The sequence below is a fragment of the Lepus europaeus genome, chromosome 17, assembly GCF_033115175.1.
Source record: "Lepus europaeus isolate LE1 chromosome 17, mLepTim1.pri, whole genome shotgun sequence".
In the NCBI taxonomy this organism is placed as follows: Eukaryota; Metazoa; Chordata; class Mammalia; order Lagomorpha; family Leporidae; genus Lepus; species Lepus europaeus.
In genome coordinates, this window is record NC_084843.1 from 59880736 (window position 1) to 59903139 (window position 22404).

Here is a 22404-nt window from a genome sequence, read left to right on the forward strand (position 1 = left end):
CAGCATCCATGTGGGATGTGGATATTACAAGCAGCTTAACGCACTGTGCCACAATGCCAGCCCCCGAATGTCTTTTTTTTTTTAAGGTTTAGAATGGACTTCATTTCTTCAGTATTGCTGTATTCTAAGGGTAGGTAGCACTTTTACTTGGCATCAGTTGTGTGTTGGTTTTGAAGCGTTCAGTGTCACACTGGCTGGGCTGATTACTGGTGTCTCCATCCCTGTGGGGTGACTGGTTCTGCTCTGTTCTAGTTTGTGCTGCTTGTATAGGTCCCTGTAGCAGTCAGAAAGTGGCTCCACAACTGACCCCATCTTCCCATTTCTGTCGTGAACATCGGGTGCGTGTGTCTGGTGGCTCTGTCTTGTCATTGTTTGTCGAAGGCTTCTGGCTTGGAGACAACTTAGTGCGTTTTTGGCCAAGGGAGACTCTGGGAAGCTGAAGCTGGATGTGTGGCAGCCGCAGCCTCTGCTTTGGTGCAGAGTGCCGCGAGGAGCCCCCAGCCTGTTTTCATGAGTGCTTGGCTGCGTGTGTGTCTTCCTTGGAGAGTCTCTTCAGAGCCTTTGCTCATTTTAAAGGTGGGGTGTCTTAGTGGTCGCGTTGTCGGAGTTCCTCAAACATTGCAGACACAAGTCCCTTCCCAGGAGAGCAGAGGCTCGTGTTCCACCCTCTGCACCACCCCCCTAAGCCCAGCACACAGTAGGTGCTTCATTCAGGCCAAAGGACAAATCCAAGGAGGAGGAGATCCTGGCCACCGGGGAGAGCGCCAGCAGGAGGCACAGTCCCAGGGTGTGGGGTCTGTCCTGGGCTGAACCCAGGGTCGGGATTCCGCGGTGACAGAGGGTGCTGCTTCCTGCCCAGCTGACTTTGCCCTGTCCCAGAGTGCTCCGGGGACTTGAAGAGACCCGGGTCCCTAAAGCCCATCCCACGTCTTTTCTGGCTTGTGAGCTGGGAAGAAGGTAGTGCCGTGTGCTGAGATGGGAAAGACAGGACAGGAGCGGATCTGGGACAGGAGCGCAGAGCCCGGCATGAGGGTTTGAGATTCCCAGTGCAGGCCCAGGTCTGTCAGGGAGGCTGTTGGGCAGGCAGACGGCAGATGTGACCTGGGAGTTATTGGCAAGTACCTGATCCTTAAAGGCTGGGGAAATGCCTGGGGTGGGGGTGTGGTCAGAGGAGACTGGGGACTGCCGGCTTTGGCCGCAGGATGGTCACAGGTGCGCAGTTTCCAGGAAGTGGTGGCTCTCGAAGACCGTGTGGGGCAGGGGGAGGAAGGGCGGTGGGGCACAGACAGTGAGCACACACGACCCTTTCACCACTGCAGAAGGGAAGCTGAGATGGGGGGCGGGTGTCAGACAGGGAGTTCCAAAGATGGGAGCTACTCTAGTGCCCCTGCCTGCTAGCGGGAAGGGTCTAGTTGGGAGGGGGAGCTACTCCAGTGCCCCTGCCTGCTGGCGGGAAGGGTCTAGTTGGGAGGGGGAGCTACTCCAGTGCCCCTGCCTGCTGGCGGGAAGGGTCTAGTTGGGAGGAGGGGTGCGTGCTGGTGCTGGAAAGAGGTCCTCAACTGCAGGGGCCGGGTGCTCGAGGAGGCGACCCTTAGCACAGGGTGGAGGGGTGAGGGACCCTGCATGGGGGCTGTCCCCAGTAGGGTGGGGTAGAGGTGGAAACCTGAGCCAATTGGGAGAGGTGGAGCACACGGGCACCTGGGGAGCAGCAGAGACCCCGGCCAGTGGTGCGATCATAGGAGATCCGTGGTCATCGGTTTCACCAGAGAACAGTGGGCACCTATGTGTGTCATCTCCTTCAGTGCACAGTACACAGGCGGGCGGGTTTAGCTGGGCAGACACTTCTCTGGGGGAGCAGGACGGAAGAAGGAGCTGAGCAGGTTAGGGATGCTTGTGAGAATTATTGTGTATCTAGACCAAGGTGGTGAGAAGGGAAGTGGGGACTTGGAGGGAGGGTGAAGCAGTGGGTCACGCCTGGAGGTCTCCATGGAGTTTAACAGTAGCTGGAGCAGGTGCTACGGTTTGGTGAGGGTGGCTGGGAGTAGTGCAGGTATTTGGTGGCTGCTGGGACAGAGCAAGCCAGGCACCTCCTCGCAATCTGCTGGGAGCCATTTCTCATCCTCACTCTACCTCCACTTGTGGGGTTGCTTTTGTCTCCTTCAGTGGAGCAGCAAGCTGGACCTGCTGGGATCCTAGAACCTGACCCAACCCAGCTGGCCACGGGTTCCCGTGACAGTGAAACCCTGGTAACAGAATTTCTAGGACCAGTTCGGGCCCAAGAATGCACGCTCCCTGGGAGGTGGCTGAGTGGTGGCCTGCTGTGTTCCAGATAGGCTGGCCTTGGAAGGAGAAAGAGGAGGCCTGGCTCACCCCTCAGCTGGCTGCACTGGAGCTAATGTCTTGACGTAGACCTCGCTCCTGGGTCTTTAGTGAAGGGTGGAAGTGCAAGGGGGTGGCAGGGGGTCTCAGGATCCCCCTTCCCCAGAGGGCCTGCACCTGTCCTTCCGGAGCCAGGCCACTTGCACCTGTCAGGCCCCCAGGCTCGGTCCCTGCTTGTTGTCTTTGTACCTGATCTGGCCTAGCAGGAGCCCTGCCCATGTCCCAGCTTGGCTTTCCCCATCCCAGGCCTCCTGTGGCTACCCTGGAGCTCTGTTTAGTGTTGGCTTCATGTACCCTCACGCCCCAGTTTACACGACATACATGCAATTTTAGAACAAACACTTATATATGCACACATGTACCCATACATACAAATTTCAAAATAATTTGGCTTCAGTTATTTGCAAAAAATACTTGAGAGACCCCATCCCGCTGGTAGACGGCTGGTGACCAGTTACAGACGTCTCAGCCAGGACTCAGCCTGCTCCCTGCCCCACCCCCAGTTGCCATGTGGCCGTGCCTTCTTCAGAAATGGACTTCCCCTGAATCTGGAAAACCTCGGCAAGGCTGGAGGCCTCTGGATAAAGAGGCAGCAGAAGATGCCCCACTGGAAGACTCGAACGGTCCTCCCCCTCCGCAGCCAGCCACACACCTCCCAGGAGAGGCGTCTGGGAAGCAGCCACACCGAAGGGAGTTCAGCGTGAGGCTGAGGCCGAGGGTTTGCGCTGGAGGGTTGGCTGAAGGCTCCGCTGGACGCCCTCGGCAGCTCTGTGCTGGGTTCGTGCTACGCGAAGAACCCTGCTAGTCTAGACTTCTGACTTCTGTGCCATTTGCACAGAAAAAAGCACGGGTGGGAATAAATAGGGCTGGTGCCGGCGCCGCGGCTCACTAGGCTAATCCTCCGCCTTGCGGCGCCGGCACACCGGGTTCTAGTCCCGGTCGGGGCACCGATCCTGTCCCGGTTGCCCCTCTTCCAGGCCAGCTCTCTGCTGTGGCCAGGGAGTGCAGTGGAGGATGGTCCAAGTCCTTGGGTCCTACACCCCATGGGAGACCAGGATAAGCACCTAACTCCTGCCATCGGATCAGCGCGGTGCGTTGGCCACAGCGCGCCTACCGTGGAGGCCATTGGAGGGTGAACCAACGGCAAAAGGAAGACCTTTCTCTCTGTCTCTCTCTCACTGTCCACTCTGCCTGTCAAAAAAAAAAAAAAAAAAATAGGGCTGGTGTTTATTTTCCAGCCTACTAGGATTTATTTTCTCCCTTTTCCTTGATTATTTTTAATGTAGAAATTTGATTTTTTTTAGTGCTTTAAAATTAGCCACCACTTTTCAGAAATATAAACATCTCATAAATTGAGAGATGAGAGGAGACTGAGAGCCAGGAAGTTCTCCCTGCCAGTCGTTCTGCCCTGCGTGCTGCCTGGTTTCCTGGCCAGGGCATAGGTTCACGAGAACTTGGGCTGAGCCTCTCGTTGTGCAGGTGGGAAAACCAAGGCTGGAGAGGACGGGACTGGGCCTGAGCCCCATCCTGATCTGATGGTCAAGCTTGTCTTTCCATCCTGTGTCCAGGAGGACTGTCGCCAAGGCCCAGGGGAGCCTGAGACAAGACCTGCCTGTCAAGGCTGGGGCAAAATGCACAAAATGGGACAAAGACTATCTCAGAGGGCAGGGTTGGCCCTGGATCCCTAGGGGGCTGATGGGACCCACGGTTTTACAAAATGGTTTCCCAGGTTGTGAGTTCCAGGGCTTGGGCCGGCTCCTGTCCTGAGAAGTTAGCTGCGGTGGCAAAGGCAGAATCCTCAGTGCCCCTTGGGGAGCCGTCTGAGCAGGGTAGGAGCTGGCCCAGGAGATTGGGGCTTCCTGTTTGCAGAGGGGCAGGAGGGCTTGCGTGGGGCTGAGAACCCTGTGGGCCGAGGGCCAGGAGGTCTGTTCTCACGTCCCTGGAGGGAGGAGGGTTTTGTGTAGAGGTGGGAAGGCAGCAGCATCTGTCAGAGCAGACCAGGGCCCCAGGGTTGCTCCTGGTCCCTCCCACAGCAGAAGCAGGCCCAGGTAACAGGGCTGAGCCAGGTTTCAGAACTGGGCACCTGTTCTAGTGCTGGGCCTTACTGGCTGGGTACCTCTGGGAAGTTACTTAACCTTTCTGAACCTCTTACTTTCTTTTCTTTTTCTTTTTTTAAATTTTTTTATTTTTGACAGGCAGAGTGGACAGTGAGAGAGAGAGAGAGAGACAGAGAGAAAGGTCTTCCTTTTTACCGTTGGTTCACCCTCCAATGGCCGGCGCGCTGCGGCTGGTGCACCGCGCTGATCCGAAGCCAGGGGCCAGGTGCTTCCTCCTGGTCTCCCATGCGGGTGCAGGGCCCAAGGACTTGGGCCATCCTCCACTGCCTTCCCGGGCCATAGCAGAGAGCTGGCCTGGAAGAGGGGCAACCGGGATAGAATCCGGCGCCCCAACCAGGACTAGAACCCGGTGTGCCGGCGCTGCAAGGCGGAGGATTAGCCTGTTGAGCCACGGCGCCGGTGAACCTCTTACTTCCTAATCTGTGAAATGAGTCTACCTTATAGGGCTGTTAAAATGAAAATTATAAGATAATATATGTGAATAGAAGTGGCACTAGTAATGTGTTGTTAATAGTAACAGTGATAAGAAGATTAGGGCCAGTGCTGTAGTGTAGTAGGTTAACCCACTGCCTGTAACACTGACATCCTATATGGGCGCCAGTTCAAGTCCCAGCTGCTTCAGTTCTCATCCAGCTCCCTGCTAATGTACCTGGGAAGGTAGTGGAGGATGGCCCAAGCTTATGCCCCTGCCACCTACCCGGGAGTTCCAGCCTCCTGGCTTCAGCCGCACCTGGTCCTGGCTGTTGTGGCTGTTTGAGAAGTGAACTACTGGATGGAAGCTCTTTCTGTGTCTCCCTGTCTCTCTATAACTCTGCTTTTCTTTTCTTTTTTTTAAACTTTCATTTAATAAATATAAATTTCCAAAGTACGTTTGGATTATAGCAGCTTTTTCCCCCCATAACCAGCCTCCTACCCACAACCATCCCATCTCCCACTCCCTCTCCCATCCCATTCTTCATCAAGATTCATTTTTCAATTATCTTTATATACAGAAGATCAATTTAGTATATACTAAGTAAAGATTTCAACAGTTTGCACCCACACAGAAACACAAAGTATGAAGTACTGTTTGAGTACTAGTTATACCGTTAATTCACATAGTACAACACATTAAGGACAGAGATCCTACATGGGGAGTAAGTGCACAGTGACGCCTGTTGTTGATTTAGCAATTGACACTCTTATTTATGATGTCAGTAATCACCCTAGGCTCTTGTCATGAGCTGCCAAGGCTATCAAAGCCTCTTGAATTCGCCAACTCTGATCTTATTTAGACAAGGCCATAGTCAAAGTGGAAGTTCTCTCCTCCCTTCAGATAAAGGTACCTCCTTCTTTGATGGCCCGTTCTTTCTGCTGGGATCTCACTCACAGAGATTTTTCATTTAGGTTTTTTTTTTTTTTTTTCGCCAGAGTGTCTTGGCTTTCCATGCCTGAAATACTCTCATGGGCTTTTTAGCCAGATCTGACTGCCTTAAGGGCTGATTCTGAGGCCAGAGTGCAATTTAGGACATCTGTCATTCTATGAGTCTGCTGTGTACCCCACTTCCCATGTAGGATTGTTCTCTCCTTTTTAATTCTATCAGTTAGTATTAGCAGACACTAGTCTTGTTTATGTGATCCCTTTGACACTTAATCCTATCATTATGATCAATTCTGAACTGAAACTGATCACTTTGAGATGGCATTGGTACATGCCACCTTGATGGGATTGAATTGGAATACCCTGGCACATTTCTTTTTTTAAATTTATATTTATTTATTTATTTTTTTGACAGGCAGAGTTAGAGAGAGAGACAGAAAGGTCTTCCTTCTGTTGGTTCACCGCGCCATTGGCTGCTACGGCCAGCGCGCTGTGACTGGTGTGCTGTGCCGATCTGAAGCCAGGAGCCAGGTGCTTCCTCCTGGTCTCCCATGCAGGTGCAGGGCCCAAGCACGTGGGCCATCCTCCACTGCCTTCCAGGGCCACAGCAGAGAGCTGGACAGGAAAAGGAGCAATTAGGACAGAATCCGGCGGCCCCACCGGGACTAGAACCCAGGGTGCCGGCACTGCAGGCAGAGGACTAGCCTAGTGAGTCGCAGCACCGGCCATACATCACTTTTAATTACTAGAATAGTCAATATAAAAAGCTAAGAAATAGGAGCAGGCCCCCCTGGCATGTTTCTAATTCTACCATTAGGGGTAAGTCCGATTGAGCATGTGCCGAACTGTACGTCTCCTCCCTCTCTTATTCCCACTCTTACATTTAACAGGGATCACTTTTCAGTTAAATTTAAACACCTAAGAAAAATTGTGTTAATTAAAGAATTCAACCAATGGTATTAAGTAGAACAAAAAAATACTAAAAAGAATAAAGTATCAAGTTGTTCCTTGACAGTCAGGACAAGGGCTGATCAAGTCATTGTTTCTCATAGTGTCCATTTCACTTCAACAGATTTCCTTTTAGGTGCTCTGTAACTCTGCTTTTCAGATAAAATAAACCTTTAATAAAAAAAGAACAGGAGGCCGGCGCCGCGGCTCACTAGGCTAATCCTCTGCCTTGCGGCGCCGGCACACCGGGTTCTAGTCCCGGTCGGGGCACCGATCCTGTCCCGGTTGCCCCTCTTCCAGGCCAGCTCTCTGCTGTGGCCAGGGAGTGCAGTGGAGGACGGCCCAAGTGTTTGGGCCCTGCACCCCATGGGAGACCAGGAGAAGCACCTGGCTCCTGCCATCGGATCAGCGCGGTGTGCCGGCCGCAGCGCGCTACCGCAGCGGCCATTGGAGGGTGAACCAACGGCAAAAGGAAGACCTTTCTCTCTGTCTCTCTCTCACTGTCCACTCTGCCTGTCAAAAAAAAAAAAAAAAAAAAAAAGAGAACAGGAATCCCTGTAAGGGGTGAGATGAAGGGGATTGTGTTCTATACAATACAATTTAGGAGTGTCCCTGTGCAGAGTATGTTACATATATGTTTTAATGATGTTTATTTATGTGTTTTCATTTATTTGAGAGAGAGGGAGAGAGCAGACACAGAAATTCTCCATCTGTTAGTTCACTCTCCAAATGTTCACCATGGCTAAGGCTGGGCTGGGCCAAAGCCAGGAGCCAAGAACTCAGTGCGGGTCTTGGTGTGGGTAGCACCTGAGCCGTCCCTGCCGCCTCCCAGGAGTGGCATCAGCAGGCAGCTGGAGGCGGGACTGGCACCCAGGCGCTGTGAGATGGGATGTGAGCGTCTTAACTCCTAGACCCCTGCTCGCCCTGGTGCGTTACACCTGCAGGGGGGGGACTCTGTCACTGGAGGCATCCCCGCAGAACTCGGAGCTTCCTGAATTGGGGGTGTGGTTGAGGTATGGAGCCTCGGACCAGGTGGGCCATGGTGGTCCGGGCTTTGTTTACCTGTGCTTCCTGTGCAGGGTGCATGGCAGGTGCAGCCAGAGGGCTCTGAATGCATGGACCCGTGCCCAGGGTCGGCTCGGTGCTGACGTTTTACATGCGCTCCAGGGCTCTTGCACGCCCCCCAGCGTCACCGGATGAGGAGTTGGCTGTGGAGGCCGCAGACTTGTTCACGATGGCGTGCAGTTTCCTCCTCGCCTTTCTCGGCCTCTGCTTCGGGTCTGTTTATGAGGCCCAGAAAGCAGCCTTGGCTTTGGGCCGAATGCTCTGCCCAGTTTGCTGGAAGGATGTGGAAGGGCATGAACGGGGCCGCTGCTGCTGTGGGTGCTCAGTGGGCCTGAGAGGGGCTTTCTCGGGTACACCCACAGAACAAAGCGGGTGGGCACGTGGGCGGAACGGAGATGTGCGATGTGGCAGCTTTAGAAGAGGAGTGGCCCCAGGTCCGGGCAGGAGGAAGGTGCCGCTGGCTTCTCCAGCAGTGGCTGTGCCTGCTGCTCTATGTCCCCAGCCTGACCCCCGGGGCCTGGTGTCACTCAGTAGGTATTTGTTGAATAGGTGAGCAAACCCAGCAAATATCTCTTTATTAAGTCTTACTATTTTCCATGCAATCTAGGTGAGCAGATCTTACTACTTTATAGTGATGAGGTGTATGTGCTTGTACACAGACATGTATAGATTAACTCACTTCTAGTTATGTGTTTCTTTAACATTTATTTATTTTTTGAAAGGCAAAGTTAAAGAGAGATCTTCTATCCACTGGTTCACTCCCCAGGTAGCCTCAGTGGATGGAGCTGGGTCAATCTGAAGCCAGGAGCTTCTTCTGGGTCTTCCACATGGGTGGCATGGGCCCAAACACTTGGGCCATCTTCTACTGTTTTTCCAGGCACATTAACAGGGAGCTGGATCGGAAGTGGAGCAGCCGGGACTTGTACCAGATGCTGGCACTGCAGACTGTGGCTTTATCCGCTATACCACAGTGCTGGCCTCCAGTTATATGCTATGTTAAGATTTATTGATTTATTTGAAGTCAGAGTGACAGAAGAGAGAGAGAGAGCGAGTGAGCGAGCGAGCTTCCATCTGCTGGTTCACTGTGCAAATGCTTACAATAGTCAGGTCTGGGCCAGGCCAAAGCCAGGAGTCAGAAACTCCATCCAGGTCCCCCATATGGGTTGCTGAAACCCAAGTACTTGGACCATCTTCCATGGCTTCCCCAGTGCATTAGCAGGGGGCTGGATGAGAAGCGTGAGGTAGTTGGGACTTCAGCCGGCACTCTGATATAAGATGCAGGAGTTGCAACTGGCGGCTTAACCCACAGCACCCCAATGCTCTCACCCTGGCTTATGTGTTTTGACAGCTTGGTTATTACTGCCTCCATCAGTGACTAATAACATATTTGCTGGGCTTGGTTCAGCTTGCACTTTTGTGTTTTTATTTCTAAGGCCAACACCTGATTTCTTTTTAAGGGAATATTTTGATGCAAGCAAAAATTAGATTGAAAACAGAACCTGCACTCCCAGTGCTCTGCACTGGCTCATCTCTTGCCAGGAGCAGTGGCTGACCACCCCCGTGCATGCTCACATGCTTGAAATCTGAAATAACAGCACCTCGGGTCAGGGTGGGGGCAGCACCCCCCAGGGATCATTAACCTTTGCAGCCGGGACGTCCCCCTCTGCTGTGAGTAGGGCCAGATCCGCGTGCTGTGTCTGGGCTTGGAACGTGCTGCCTTGGAGTGTGTGCACATCCCTGGTGGCAGTGGCTTCCACACCTGTCCCCATTCCAAGCACTGGAAGTCCTTGTTAACATGCAGCTTTAGTCAGAGATCCACAGGTACACAGCACAGGGAAAGTGGATCTGCTTGGCCTCCAATGTGGGTGGGCTCCCTAGGCTCAGCAGCACTCCCCCACTGCCCCCTCCACCCCCCCCCCCCAGCCAGGGCCTCCACAGAGCCCCCGAGGCCCTGGAGAAGCAGCCTGCTCACACATACAGCCACGCCTGTTTGCATTCTCAATGCTCACCCGTGTAGTGTATTCATACCTCTCTTCTCTCTCCTCCGGCCCGCTGTGTCCTTGCCAGGCTGGCCTCATCCGCACCGACAGCACTGACTACTTCATTGAGCCTCTGGAGCGGGGGCGGCAGGAGGAGGAAGAGGCCGGTGGGAGGACGCACGTGGTGTACCGCCGGGAAGCCGTGCGGCGGCCGTGGGCAGAGCCTCACGGGGACCTGCACAATGAAGGTAGGCTGTGGGCAGGGCCCGGAGCACTGTCTCTCTGCACAGCCCCGGTGACCTCTGGCCTCAAGCTCCCAGTGCCTGGTCTCAGTCTTCTCTGTAAAGCGGAACTGGGCCGTGTACACACCTGCTGCACCAGCAGAGAAACCCTGATGGGTTTGAGGAGCTGCTACAAGAGGCTGGAGTTGGGGACCCAGTAGCCATGTGTATTGTGGTCTCGGCCTCTGGACTCCAGAGCTGGCTGTGTGTGTGTGTGGGGGGGTGGGTGGGAGGCGCAGCACTGCTCCTCCAGGCTATTTCTGAGCTGGGGCCAGGGTGGAAAAGCCACATTCTTCCCCGAGTCCTGTGGGATCCCCAGTAAGTTTCTTCTCAGGGAACTGGGAGGGAGGCTGCTTGGTGTCAAGGCATCAGGGTCAGCTTTGTGTCTAATAGAGCCTTGTATTGAATTTTATTTTAAAGAGTATTTATTTACTCAAAAGTCAGAGAGGGAGGGAGGGAGGGAGGGAGAGAAGGAGGGAGAGAGGGAGGGAGAGAGAAATCTTCCATCTGCTGGTTCACTCCCTAAATGACTGCAATGGCCAGGGCTAGGCCAGGCTGAAGCCAGGAGCCAGGAACTCCATCTGAGTCTCCCGCATGAGAGACAGGGATCAAGCACTTGGGCCATCTCCCTCTGCCTTTCCTGGCACGTTAGCAGGGAGCTGGATCAGAAGTATAGTGGCTGGGATGCTAACCCGTGCTCATGTGGGATGCTGGTGTCATAGGCAGCGGCTTACCCTGCTGCGCCACAACGCCAGCCCTCGACACACCATGTTAAAGTCCTGCTTCCGACTGTGTCTGCCGTGTGACCCCAGGCAAGTTCCTTAATGTTCCTGAGCCTCAGTTTCCTGGTCGGTCAAATGGGGGTGATCAGTGTGAACCTACTGGAGCCATCGTGTGTGTATGTCAGTGACAATGTGTGTGCAAATCCCAGAATGCAGCCTGGCACACGCGCGTGGCTGCTTGGTGAGTGGCAGCACGCATCTCAGTGTTGTCACTGGGTGACCGCAGATGTGCTAGGGTGGGAGACCCCGAGGGCAGGGGCGCCCCTGCTCTGCAGAGAGGGGTGGTGCTCAGCACATGTGACTGTACAGGTGCGACGGTGGATGTGATGGGTGTGGGTCCTGGGCCCAGGGCCAACTTCAGAGTTTTCTCATGAAGCCCCTTTGGCGTGGAGGAGATGACGAGGCCCTGGGCGGAACTGGGTGGTGAGTGGGCCACACCCTCACGCCAGGGCTCTTTGGGGTGGGCCTAGTGTGACGGGATGCTTGGAAACCAGCTGTCCCTGCCCCAATGCGACTTTGAAGCCGCAGCTTCTTTCCAGTGCCCCTCATTGGAGACCGATGGAGGCGTCTGCAGGCCCTGGGGCTGAGGATCTCAGGCTGTGCTGGGGGCGGGGGCACTGTTCCCTCTGCCACTGCTGGGAAGAGCAGCAGAGTCTCCCGGGGGGCTCTGTGCATCTGAGGCTAGTTCGGAATCAAAAGGCCTACGTCGCCTTTTTTGAGCATAACCTTGGGAGAGTCCAGCTCCGTGGCCATGACCTGGGAGCCAGCAGCCTCTCCTGGCCCCTGGTCAGTGGCTGGTAGCTGAGTTCAGGCCCAGGGGAACAATGTGGAGGCAACTCCCATGGGCCAGTGAGCGGGGCCAGGGCCGGGCCTGGTGCTGTACCCTGTGCTCTGTTGTCTGTGGGCCTGCAGTGGCACCTCTCGGGCCGTGCCTGTCTCCGCTTAACTTGCACCCTCGAGCTGAGCACGTTCGCCCAGCCCTGGGGCCTGTTTCCCGGCACATCAGGAGAGCCTCGGAGCCTGCCCAGCAGCCAGCAGGAGGCTACTGAGGACTCTCCCTCAGCCTGGGCACCTGCTGGCCCTGTGCAGGTGTCCCCTGCCGTGGGCCCTCAGACGCTGGGATGCTCTGGGCTCTGTCCCTTTCCTCCACATGGGCTGGAAGGCACAAGACACCGCGTTGCCTCTGTGTCGCTCCTGTGGCCCCTCTCCCTGGTGTGGGGTGCCTGGCCTTCTAGAAGGGTCAGGGGCTCCATCAGACCAGTTTTCCAACCCAGCTGTGGCTGTGGGGGACTTCCTGCCCTCCTGCCCTGGGCTCCACTCGGCAGGGGGTCTGTGAAGACAGGTTCAGCACTGCACCTGCAGCACGTAAACCTCCAGGCGCCGCTCAGCCCCTCTGGAGGGCCCTTCCTACTTTCTCCCAGGAACCAGTGGGCTGTGCTCACCCTTGGGTGTTGATGCCAGGACACACATGCTGTTGCACAGAGAGGTGCTGGCCTCAGGGCTGAGTGGGAGCCAAACCCGCCAGGCTGTGGTCTCCCAGGGGCCAGCCGCCCTTCACACGTCCTCCCAGGCCGGTGGCCACGCGTTCATTCTTCCAGCCCTGGAGTCCGGTACTTTTTCCTTCGCGCCACACACCACCAGCCAAAGAGGAAATGAAAAGAAACGGCCGCCAAGCCCTGTGGCTGCCTGTCGCTCTGTCCTCAGACTGCCCCAGTACCATGTGGATGAGCAGCCTGGACGCAGAGCTGGGGTCTCTGCAGAGGCTCCTGTTCCTTCCCCCCCGGTGTGTCTAGAACCCCAGCAGACAGGCTTCTGCCTGTGTTTGCACCCGCACGGGAGCTGCCAGGGGCTTCCCTCTGTACCCCCATGCTGGAGCAGGGCGCCTCCTGCTCCCCAGTCAGCTCCAGCTTAGGTGTTCCCCACCCGCCTCCCCCAGCTGGAGTGGGGCCTGGTGTGGACGTCTTGTCTAGTTGGTCCCAGGAGCGCCCTGGACATTGCTGTGTAGTTGGCGGGCTCTGGGGTGGGGCTCCCTGTATCACCCATGGCCCATCCATCTCCTAGGGGTGGATTCACTCCTGATTCAGGCTGGTGGGGTGGTGGCAGTGGCTTCATGTCCTCGGCCCTGACGCCTCTGTCCGGGGCGTCCTGGCTAACAGTGGATCAGTGGCCACTCTTAGGAGTCAGCGGCACAAGGGTGAATGGTGGGAAAGGCTCTGCAGCCTTCTCGAGGGACCCCTGCTCCCTGCTTCCTGAGTACCCTCACTCCACTGCCAGTCTTCAGTGGGGCTGTGCTGGAAATGACTGACAACAGTTTAAGGTGGAAATGACTGACAGTAGTTTAAGGTGCTACCTTTATACGCGGTCTTGCGTTTGGCGATGTCTCACACCATGGTGTATTGTTTTATTATTTGAAATTCAGTACATGTGCATACACACACACATACACACACATGCCAGATGGAGGCGGGAGGAGAAATGAGATGAGATCTCCCATTTTCTGTTCACTCCCCAAATGCCCACAACTTTTGGGGCTGAACCAGGCCACATCCAGGATTGAGGAGCTCCATGTGGGTCTCCCATATGGGTGGCAGGGACCCAACGAGTTGAGCCATCCCCTGCTGCTTCCCAGGGCGCGCATCAGCAGGGAGCTGGACTTGGGGGTGGAGCCAGGGCTCTAACTCAGGCATGCTGATGGGAGACGTGGGCATCCTCAGTGATGTCCCAAAAGCCCCCCACAAAGCATGGGCTTTTAATTCAGACAGACCCGGGTGTGCTGCCTCAGTCTGCTCACCTGTATGGTGGGCAGAGTTACCGTCAGGATTAGATTGGATCAGGAGACGGGAAAACCTTGGCCCTCGGGCCACAAGCAGCCTGCCGCCTGAATTTGCAAACGCCATCCTATTGGAGCGCAGACACACACGCTGTCAACACATGAGTTTATGTCCGTGGTTGCTTTTGTATTCCAACAGCACTATTAAGATTCGCGACACAGACCGGGTGACTCAGAACCATGTCACTACCTGGGCATTTAATGAAAAATGTTTGACAGCACCTGGATTATGCAATGCCAGTCAGTACGTGCTAGCGCAATAAGGAAATGTATCACTTTTCCGCAGTGGGTGAAGCTGAGATGGTGAAGGCTGGGCAGTGGGCAGTGCCTGGGAGGATCTGAGAGGGTGGGGCCCTCTCTGTGAGCCCCCAAGACGCCTTGCGTGGGTGCCAGCCCCTTATGCTTTTGTTCCTTTATGAGGATGCCTCTACCACTGCCACCTTTGATTCTGATGCATCCTTGCGGGGCTGGGGGGCAGGGAAGAGATTAGGGGTGCCCATTGTACAGGCGAGGAGATAGAGGCCGGGACACACAGGGAGACGGAGTGAGTGGGCCCTGGGACCCAGGTCCCTGCTCTGAGCTGCTCCTCACTCCTCCACTACTCATTGCATCTAAGGCTCAGCCGTGGCCTCGTGCCAGGAATAGCGTGGAGCCCCTGTGCTGGTCTGGTGTGGCTCCCAGAGGCAGGGGAGGTGGTGTGCGTGGCGGGTTGTGGCGCAGTGGCAGCCTCTCACATGGGTCTCTCCTCGCCCTCTTCCTGTTCTGTTCCAGCTTTCGGCCTGGGTGACCTTCCCAACCTGCTGGGCCTGGTGGGAGAGCGGCTGGGTGAGGTGGAGCGGAAGCGGCGGCACGCCAGGCCCGGCAGCTACAGCATCGAGGTGCTGCTGGCGGTGGACGACTCGGTGGTGCGCTTCCACGGCAGGGAGCACGTGCAGAACTACGTCCTCACCCTCATGAACATCGTGAGTGCCCTGTGGCCAGGGCTGGGTGGGCCGGGTGGACTCTCAGGCCTGGTGTTTGGCAGGGAGGCCTTGGCCGGCTGAGCCCTGCGGTGACGTGTGTGTGCGTGCCTGTGCTGAGCTGGCCACTGGCCATCGGGGACACAGCCCATGCAGGGTATCTTCCTGAGACTTGCCACCTGGAGGTGGATGCCCAGTCCCAGGCCGGCGAGGTGGCAGTCTCTGCAGGGGTTCCCAGAGCCCTGGCCTAGGCCTTGGCTGTTCCCAGAGACCAGACAGGCAAGGGGAATAGGGCCAGGCGCAGATTTGAGACTGGGGTGAAGCAGAGAGCCCTTGCCTGGCCCAACATGCTGGTGTTGCTGGTGACTGCCTGCAGAGACATGGAAAGGCCAGTTTCCCAAGAAAAGTCAGAAATGAAGTTTCTCAAAAAAGGGTTCAAGATTTTAAGTCCTATGAAAAGTCTGAATTTTTTAAGTGTTGGAATCAAAGGAACCCTGTGAAAACACAGCTGTGTGCCACATCTGGCCTGCAGGGAAGGCCCCACAGTGAAGCGGCAGAGGGGAGGTCAGGCAGGGAAGAGGCGAGAAAGCCATGGATGCAGGACCCTCCCCCTTTGTCTGGGCAGGTGGCTCTGGGCAGGATGGGACCGATCTGGTGGACTGGGGCGGTGGTGGGACCAGCACAGGCCCAAGCCAGACGCTGGCAGGGTGAGCAGGCCCCCAGGAGAAGGCAGCTGATGCGTTGGGGTCAGACCCCCACGCAGCACGCAGGGGTGCTGGGTAATGCCACATCCACACGCGGCAGCAGGGCAGGTGCCCGTCAGCTCGAGTCTGTGCCGGTGGCTAGGTTAATGGCTCATCATGAACCTTCACCTGGGATGCGAGAGAAAGAAGCCAGAGGGAAGCTGGAGCCTCCATAGAGCTTGAGTGGCACCCGTCTCCGAGGCCAGGGGCTTGGGTCCCACACCGACACAGCTGGGTACCTCGGGCCTGTTTGGAGAGGATGAAGAAGTTGGTTAGCTGCATTCTGTACCAGCCACAGGATGACTTCCTGGGGCCCGGGCAGCCACAGAGCCAGCTTACCCTCCGTCTAGGGGGCAGCGTGCGAGCCTTGAGGAGACTCTGCCCCCTCCTGCCTTCATGACCTTGGGCACGTTACTGGTCCCCCCGGGTTTCCCCTGCCGCCCCGGTAGAGCGGCACATGGGGCTCTGGGGGGCGTTACCAGAGGGCCAGGTACAGAGCAGGGCGCCCTCTTGAAGCTCAGGGACTCCAAAGCAGTTGGTGGTGATGCACTTCTGGGCACTGCTGGGATCAGCTGATCTGATGCCGGCTCACATGGCTGGGCCTGCACCTCAGGTGCTGTGGCTGCCGGGAGGGAGCTGCGTGAGCTTGGCAAGGGGACCTGTGGGACCTGCGTTGTTCAGGGCTCTTTAGAAAAGTCTCTTCTTCCTGCTTCTAAAATTTCCTTTTTTAATTTGAAAGGCAGAGAGAGAGAGAGGAAAAAAACACCCTTAATCTGACCAAGTTCTCTGCAAGGCAGAGCCTGACCACCAGCAACACGAGGCCAACTCCTATCCTCATAGCTCTGCGGTCAGAGGCAGAAGCCTTCCCACCAGTTCCCAGACAAAATTCCTGGGGCAAGACTCTGATTGGTCTGATGTGGTCACATGACTGTCCTTTGGCCAATCACCATGTCAGGGAAAGAGACAGTTTTCCAAATGTAGGGAGGGATATGGCCCCTGGGAAACGATTCTGAGGTGGATGGACACCCCGGCTTGTCTCTGCTGCAAAGTTTAACCCCTGGGAGGAGCTGCTGCCATTTGGTTTGTCATGAAGGTTAGATAAGTGTGAAGTCAGCACGGTGCTGGCAGGGTGAGCACTCCGTCCCTGCTGGTGTCATCAGGGTGTCACTCCATCATCAGCTGGCTTGGTGTCCCTGGGTAAAGCATTGTGTGCTTGAGTCTTTGATGGTGACTTCTCGGATGGGCTGCGGCCCCTACGGTGCACGGTGCGGCATCCAAAGCCTGCGGGTGGTGGGCAAGTGTGGGAGAGAGGGCGTCTGTGACAGAGCCCTTGGAAAGGAGCGGAGGGCAGATTCCTACCCACACTGCCAGCACCTGCCACAGGCGGGAGCGAGGCTCAGCGCCACAGGCTCCCTGGGAAGTCTGGCCCGGGGCCTCCTTGTGTGGGTTCTTGCTGTCCTGGCCCGTTAGCCTGGTGTGTGTTGCTGCCTCCTGGAGCTGATGGGGGAGGAGAGAATGCTGGAGTGGAGCACACCCCCCACCCCTGGAACGCTTGACCACCCACCCAGATTCTGTAACTCGCAGGCCCAGCCCCAGACCACACAGCTGAGGAGGAATCCCGTTAGCCAGAGCCAGGGTGGGCCCCTGGGGCCAGCAAGTAGGGAGCAGGAGCAGGGGCCAGAAAGGGGAAGGGAGAGGATGCCCAGGGGATTGTGCCGATCCTAGATCAGCCCTGAGCAGAGCCAGGGGGTGGAGGGGGGCAAGGACTGTATTCCCCCTCCCTTGCCACCTGCTGCTCCCTTTTCTGCGTTCTGGCTGGGAGCCCGGGTGTGAGACGGCATCCAGGGTGGGGAGTGGTCGAGGATGAGTAGCCGAGAAAGACCACAGAGCTTGCGTGCTGCTCCGGTCTTTCAGAGGAACCCAGGGCTACCCCTGCTGAACAAATCCTCTTGCTCAGCTTTTTGGATGACTCTTAGTGGCCAAGGTGTCAGGAGATTCTGGGAGAGCTCAAGAGCTGCAGGACAGGACAGCCTCAGGCCCATCAGGACGCCCCCTCCCCCCAGGCCCTGCTGGCCTGTGCTTGGTGGGAAACGGGCACCCCAGGTCCTCACACTTCCCTCTCTTAGGACCCAGAGAATATCGGGACCCTTTCTTCCCTCCTGCGGAAGAGGGGGCTCCCCTGGGGTCACTGGTGTGACATCCCGGTTGGCCTGGGTCTGCCTGGTGTGTGGGGTGAGGTGAGGCGAGGCTGTTCGCAGCAGGCAGGTAAGGGGGGCAGGCACACAGAAGGAAGGGCCACCACGCACGGGACACAGAGGAGCAGAAAAGGCAGCCACTGCCCTCGGAGCGCCCACTGCTGGGTGCCCAGGACAATGGCCAGGGGCATCACTGGAGGAGCATGAGAGCCAGACTCCATAAACTGGGCTTCATTTGCTTAAGTCTCCCAGGGGCCCCGTGAGATGTCTGTGTGTCCTCAATGCACTTGCACAGAGCCGGGCTGCGGAGGCTGGTGGTGACTGCTGGGCTTCCATCTGGCCAGTGTGGGCTGGAACCAGGAGTTTCCAGGGAAAACCCTGCCCAAGGGCCTTCCCCGGGGGGCTGCTCTGTGTTCTCCTTTGCTCTCTTCACAGCCTCCAGCAGGAGGGGGAGGAAGAGAGGCTGTGGGAGGCTGTGCGGGGCTGGCTTCGGCTCCTGGCTGCCTTGTCCTGTAGTTTAGGGGAGAGAGGGGCTCGGCTTCCGGAGCGGCTGCCTTACAAAACTGCAGGCCCTGCCCTTGCAGGTGAGCTGCTGGGCCTCGGACACCCTCTCCCTCCCCGAGGGACGGCAGCTTCCTGCCTATCATGTGGGTGCTTTTATTTCCCTGCGATGCTTGGAGCATGGACCCCCATGGGGGTTCCCAGAGCCAGTGAAAACGGAGGCCCTCTCGTTTCTCGGGGCCAGGGCGGGATCAGCGGGAAGATATCTGGTTCCCAGGACAGATGGCTCCGCTGTGCTAACCCAGGGAGGAGGGGCTGGAGGCCGCTGCTGAACCCCCGAGAATGATGAGATGAGGCCCCAGCTCTGGCTCTGAGGGTGTCGGGGCACTGTGTTGTGTTGCCTCCCGTCTTCTTTCCCATCCACCCAGGGACAAGCTATGGATACTCCTGCAGCTGCAGACATGTGCAAGCCCCCCCCGCCCCCCACCATCCCTCCCTGGATGGATTTGTGTTTCTCTGTGCCTCAGTTTACCCATCTCTACCGGGTTGCTTTCCTTGAGGCTTCTTCAAATCCCAGGACTAGGGAACCCATGAGTCCCTTACACCTTAAGGGGGATCGTTCTTTTCAGTACCTAGTGAGCACCTGTTATGTACCGAGCGTCACGGCAGACTCTGTTGTAAGAAGCTTTGATCTGGCTGCAAAACCAACCTTGGTGCCCTGGATTGAAGAGGGAACCGTGGGGGGTGGAGCAGAAAGAGCTTAGAAGGAGAGAAAGGCTTTCTCGAGGCAGGCAGAGCTGAGCCAGCCTTGAGGAGAGGAGGGCTGGGCAGGGGCGCGTGCAGGCTGAGCGTGGTGACGGCAGCAGGGCTGTGGAGGCAGGAAGGAGGGTACGGGTGGCAGAGGCTTTGCTGTGAGCTCCTGGGACTTTAGCTGTGGCAGGAAGGTGCGCGAGGCAGCAGCGTGTGCTGTTGGGAGAAGAGGCCTGGGGAGCAGCTCCTGATGGTGCATCCCAGCTGCGTTGGGGGAGGAGAGGATGGAGATAGGGGCTGGCTGGGGCTGCCATGGGCCCAGTGGAGAGGCCCCGGAGGGAGCGACTGTCCACCACTGCTTGTCATCACAGTGTGGTCTCAGGCCAGCCGCAGAACTGAGCTTACACAATCTTTACCGCGCAACTTTGGATGGCCACATCCCTCAGCCTCTGCAGCTCCCAGGGGCCGAGTGACCGGCTCAGGTCGGCCCTGCCCCTCAGCATGAGGGCCAGCATTTGAACCTGGATCTGAAGGATTCTGATCTAGTTTCTCCTCCCCTGCTGCAGTGGCAGAGCCTGGGACCAGGCAGGCTGGGCAGGCAGGAGGCTGCAGACCCTGGGCTGGGGGGAGGGAGCTGGGAGGAGCACAGCCCCTGCCCGGGAGAGCCTCTCTCTGAGATGGGCTCAGGTGGAGTCAGGCTCCCGGGGCTTCTTCCTGGGCACCTTGCTGCTGAGCCTGGCTCTGCCAACTGGGGCCCTCTCCTTGCCTGGGGATGAGGACCCCCGTGGACATGGAGATACTGGGGTCCTATTAGGGCCTAGAGCTGGAACAGAGGAAGGGAGAACATAAAGAGGCCCTTGAGCCATCTGCAGCCAGAAGCTTCCGCTCTGTGTTTTCTTGGGGACCCCTCTTGGCAGCCGACCTGGTCCCCTCCGGTCCCCATGCTCTCCCGCCTGGCAGCTGGGGCAACGCTGGTGGCCACCTGTGCCAACAGTCGTGTCCTCCCAGCTCCAACCTGCCCATCCCAAGACCTGTGCAGAGGGACTAGCTCAGCACCCCTTCTCGGCCCGGGAGGTTTGGGGGTGCATGGGAGGGTGGGGCCGTCGGCACCGGATGCATCTGAGAGCCATCACAAGGTCTGCCGAGGGCACCACACCACACAGACGGCTTCCCCGATGAGCGGGCGGTGCTGCCTGCCCTCTTCCTCTTGAGAGACGCTGCGAGGCAGCCTGTCCGCCTGCTGCCCCAAGATCACAGCTCCTCTTGGTCTTTTTCTCCTCTGTCCCCCAGAACCTTCCACTACTCTTACTAAAAGCAAAAATGTGAAGGCAGCGATTTTTTAAAAGATTTATTTATTTGAAAGGCAGAATTATGGAGGAGGAAGAGACAGAGAGAGAGAGAAGGGGGAGAGAGAGAGAGAGAGAGAGAGAGAGAGAGAGAGAGAGAGAGAGAGGTCTTCCATCTGCTGGTTCAGTCCCCAAATGGCTGCAACAGCCAGGACTGGGCCAGGCCGAAGCCAGGAGCTTCTTCCGAGTCTCACATGGGGTTGCAGGGGCCCAAGCACCTGGGCCCTCTTCCACTGCTTTCCCAGGCACATTAGCAGGGAGCTGGATTGGAAATGGAGCAGCTGCGACATGAACAGGCACCCATATGGGATGCTGGCACTGCAGATAGCGGCTTAACCTGCTACACCACAGTGCTGGCCCCAAGGGTAGTGATTTAAAAAAAAGAGTTATTATTTAATTGAAAGGCAGGGCACTGTGTCAGGAGCTTCGGGGGACAGAGAGAGAGGTTATCCATCTGCTAGTTTATTCCCCAAATGGCTGCAACAGAAGCCAGGAGCCAGAAACCCCATCTGGATTTTCCATGTGGGTGCGGGGGCCCAAGCATTTGGGCCATCTGCTGCTGCTTTCCCAGGCATATTAGAAGGGAACTGGATCAGAAGTGGAGCAGCAGGGACTCAAACTGGCACCGATATAGGACCCTGGCACCATGGGTGGTAGCTTAGCCTGATGTGCTGCAATGCCAGCCCCAGATGGTGATTCTTAGCTGTGACATTTGGCCATGTCTGGGGTTATTTTCTGGTTGTCACAGCTGGAGGGGCAGTGTGCTGCTGGCCTCAGGAGGGCAGAGGTCAGGGATGGTACAGAGCAGCTTCGGGTGCCCAGGACAGCCCCACAGAGAGTGATCAGTGTCACTCCGTGCACAGGGGCCCACTGGCAAGCCTGAATGGAGGGCGTCAGCTGGAGGTGCCACGCACAGGTATTTATATTTTCAAAGCAAGCCCACTGGGCAGGGAGTGGTACTGATCACAGAAGGACGGAGGCTGCGGTTCCTGGCCCGCGAGACGTGGTCATGACGAGGTCCCTGCGGGTGGAGGGAGCCTTACAGTGCACAAAGCACGTTCATATCCAGCACCTCACTCGGCGGACTGGAGGTGAGACTCCCGGAAACCTGTTCCTGGGGTGATCTTTTCAGCTCCCAGAGAGGAAAGCAGAAGTTTTAAACCCACAGATGCTGTGGATGGTGCCCGTGCTGGATGCCAGGCCCTGCTGTACATGCCTGACACTCGCCCGCCCCTCGCGACCCCATGCTCTGCAGGGCGTGCATGTGCCCCCCTCACAGGAGCAGAGCCAGCTCAGGGGCTGAGCTCATGCAGCACGAGCAGCGGGGGTCTCTCCAGGCCCCCACCCTGCCCCTGTTTCCGCACAGCCAGGCCGGCCCGCGACAGAAGCACCACTCCGTTTTTCAAACAGGCCGTGGGGATAAATGCTGAGCGTTGTGGCCTCGTGAAAGAGACTCTGTTGGGCTGGGTGGGTCTGTCCCTGTGCCCGCTGGAGCCACCCTGCCCAAACAGCCTGGCGGTGAGGTGAGCTGAGCAAGCGGATGCCAGGAGAACCGCCCAGGCCCCCGATGGCCTGCCCTGGAGGCAGCCACACCTTCAAAAGGAAAGTGTGCACTTGTAGCTCACACCAGGGCCACGGTCATGAACTTGGGAGGAGGGACCTAGGGCAACTGGGAAACAGATCTGAGGCTCAGCACCCTCCTTCTGCTGCCCCGAGCGTGGCCTCAGCCTCCAGGATCTCAGGGTGACCTTGGAGGCAGAGCCTGCACTGTGGCTCATGAGGTAGTGTGGCCCCTTGGGGAGGGGAAACAGGCCCAGCCCTGGTGACTGCATGGTCAGCCCCTGAGGGCCAGAGAAAGCACGGGTCTTGGGCAGCAAAATATTGGTGATGTCCATGTATGCACACGTGTCCACATACATTACACATGCTGCTGTCTAGGCACTCACTTGTGAAATGTGTGTACCGCACCCGATCAGGCATGCAAATTCCCACATGCATGTGTACACACATTTACCTTATCTTGTCATACCTAAGACCCCACCAGGTGGCAGAGCCCCGTAATGTATGCACTTAAAGAAAAAAGTCCTACCAAAAACATTCTGATGTAATGCCTTATCATTGCTTAGCATTTTCATATTTATTAGAAGAGTACTCTTGGCCTCTTTTATT

General features: G+C 56.9%; 1 protein-coding gene across 4 annotated transcripts in view; it reads left to right on the top strand.

Annotated features, from left to right (window-relative positions):
• Window positions 1–22404, top strand: part of ADAMTS14 (ADAM metallopeptidase with thrombospondin type 1 motif 14) — a 72905-nt gene that overhangs the window by 16184 nt on the left and 34317 nt on the right. For all 4 annotated transcript variants that reach the window (XM_062214742.1, XM_062214743.1, XM_062214744.1 and 1 more), the window contains exons 3-4: window positions 9937–10096; window positions 14513–14703. In XM_062214742.1, coding sequence (XP_062070726.1) covers window positions 9937–10096; window positions 14513–14703 — 351 coding nt within the window. The remainder of the gene's footprint in view (window positions 1–9936; window positions 10097–14512; window positions 14704–22404) is intronic.